Source organism: Aplysia californica, unplaced genomic scaffold (genome assembly GCF_000002075.1).
Source record: "Aplysia californica isolate F4 #8 unplaced genomic scaffold, AplCal3.0 scaffold00686, whole genome shotgun sequence".
Lineage (NCBI taxonomy): Eukaryota > Metazoa > Mollusca > Gastropoda > Aplysiida > Aplysiidae > Aplysia > Aplysia californica.
In genome coordinates, this window is record NW_004797956.1 from 154,869 (window position 1) to 156,362 (window position 1,494).

Below are 1,494 nucleotides of genomic sequence, written 5' to 3' on the forward strand. Positions count from 1 at the left end.
TACATGTCTAATTATTATTATCATTATTATCATTATTATTATTGTAATTATTGTTAAGCCAAACATGCAGCATTGTTTTTTGACAGTTTGAAATTGTTTCGCTTTCATCAACAATATTCCTGATTGCAAAGAGTTACTATAATCAACTTCTGAGAAAACTGAGCGATTTGCTATTAAAGCAGTATACTTAGTATTGACTAGGTGACCCATTTTAACAGATCTTTTAAAAATGTCTAAATAAATGCAGCTGCTCAGATTATTTACCTCGGCCGACATTGACAAACTGGACTCGAAATAGATATCAAGATTCATAACTTTTCTTGAAAATGCTATTCCCGCGGCACTAATGTTTGTGTGATCATTGTCAACATTATTACTACGGGACCTCCGAGTTTAACGTCCATCTCGGACAGGACTGAGCCAAGGGGGAAATTTGTATAAAGTGCCTTTCCCAAGGATAAGAAGTAGGATCGAGATGAGGCTGAAACCCCCAAACCCACAATCTCACGATTACGGGTCCGATTTTAGGCACTGTGAAGGGAGGACAAAGGAGAGCCAGGCAGAAGAAGAGATGCGAGGATTACATCCGAGAATGGACAGCCATATATGGAGCTGTCGGATACACCGAGGAAAGCAGAGAGCTGAAAGGAGTAGATAAGGTAAATTTTGTTGTTATCTGTAAGAGGCGACCCATCCGATGGCAAATCTATGGGAGCAGAAGAGAGCCTAATATGAGGTGCCCATTGGCATGATCGTTTTGTTCGGTTCGGTTTGGTAGGCACGGCTAATTAGATTGAGGGGGGAGGGGGGGGGGCAAAGAGACCATCGTGGCACAAACTGATCGCCCGACTCGCAGCCTAAAAAACTAACACGATTGCTCTCAGGCCGCGAATCGAGTGGTCGATCAATAGGTGATCAATTTGTTGATCCCCCAATGCGCACTGGCCATAAGCACTAGACCACCGAGACTCCATGACTTCTGTGTTAATTCCCGGTGAATGTGTTAAATTCATAAAATGTATGTATTAGTATTATCATCATCATCATCACTATGATAAGTAGTAGTAGTAGTAGTAGTAGTAGTAGTAGTAGTAGTAGTAGTAGTAGTAGTATTGTTGTCATTGTCATTACTATTATTGTCATTATTATTATCATTTTTATTACTATTATTATTATCATTATTATTATTATTATTATTATTATTATTATTACTATTGTTATTATTATTGTCATTATTATATTACTATTGCTATTTTCCTCACTTTGGTCATGATGTTCTTGTCGTAGTAGTACCTGAGCGCGCGGCTCAGCTTGTCGTAGTTCATGTTGGGCTTGGACTTGCGCTCCCCCCACCTCCGCGCCACCTCGTCCGGGTCCACCAGCTTGAACTCCCCCTGGCCGCCCTCCCACGTGATGCAGGAGACGTTGCGGGTGTCCGAGAGTAGTTCCAGGAGGAACTGCCACAGCTGGATCTGTCCCGAACCTGGGGGAGGG

The 1,494-nt window shown here is 41.8% G+C and overlaps 1 protein-coding gene across 1 annotated transcript in view; it reads right to left on the reverse strand.

The window, feature by feature from the left end:
• The window catches only part of LOC101849408 (transcriptional regulator ERG), a 19,806-nt gene that overhangs the window by 9,981 nt on the left and 8,331 nt on the right, over window positions 1–1,494 (reverse strand). The window contains exon 3 of the mRNA XM_013088101.2: window positions 1,263–1,483. Within this exon, the coding sequence (XP_012943555.1) occupies window positions 1,263–1,483 (221 nt within the window). The remainder of the gene's footprint in view (window positions 1–1,262; window positions 1,484–1,494) is intronic.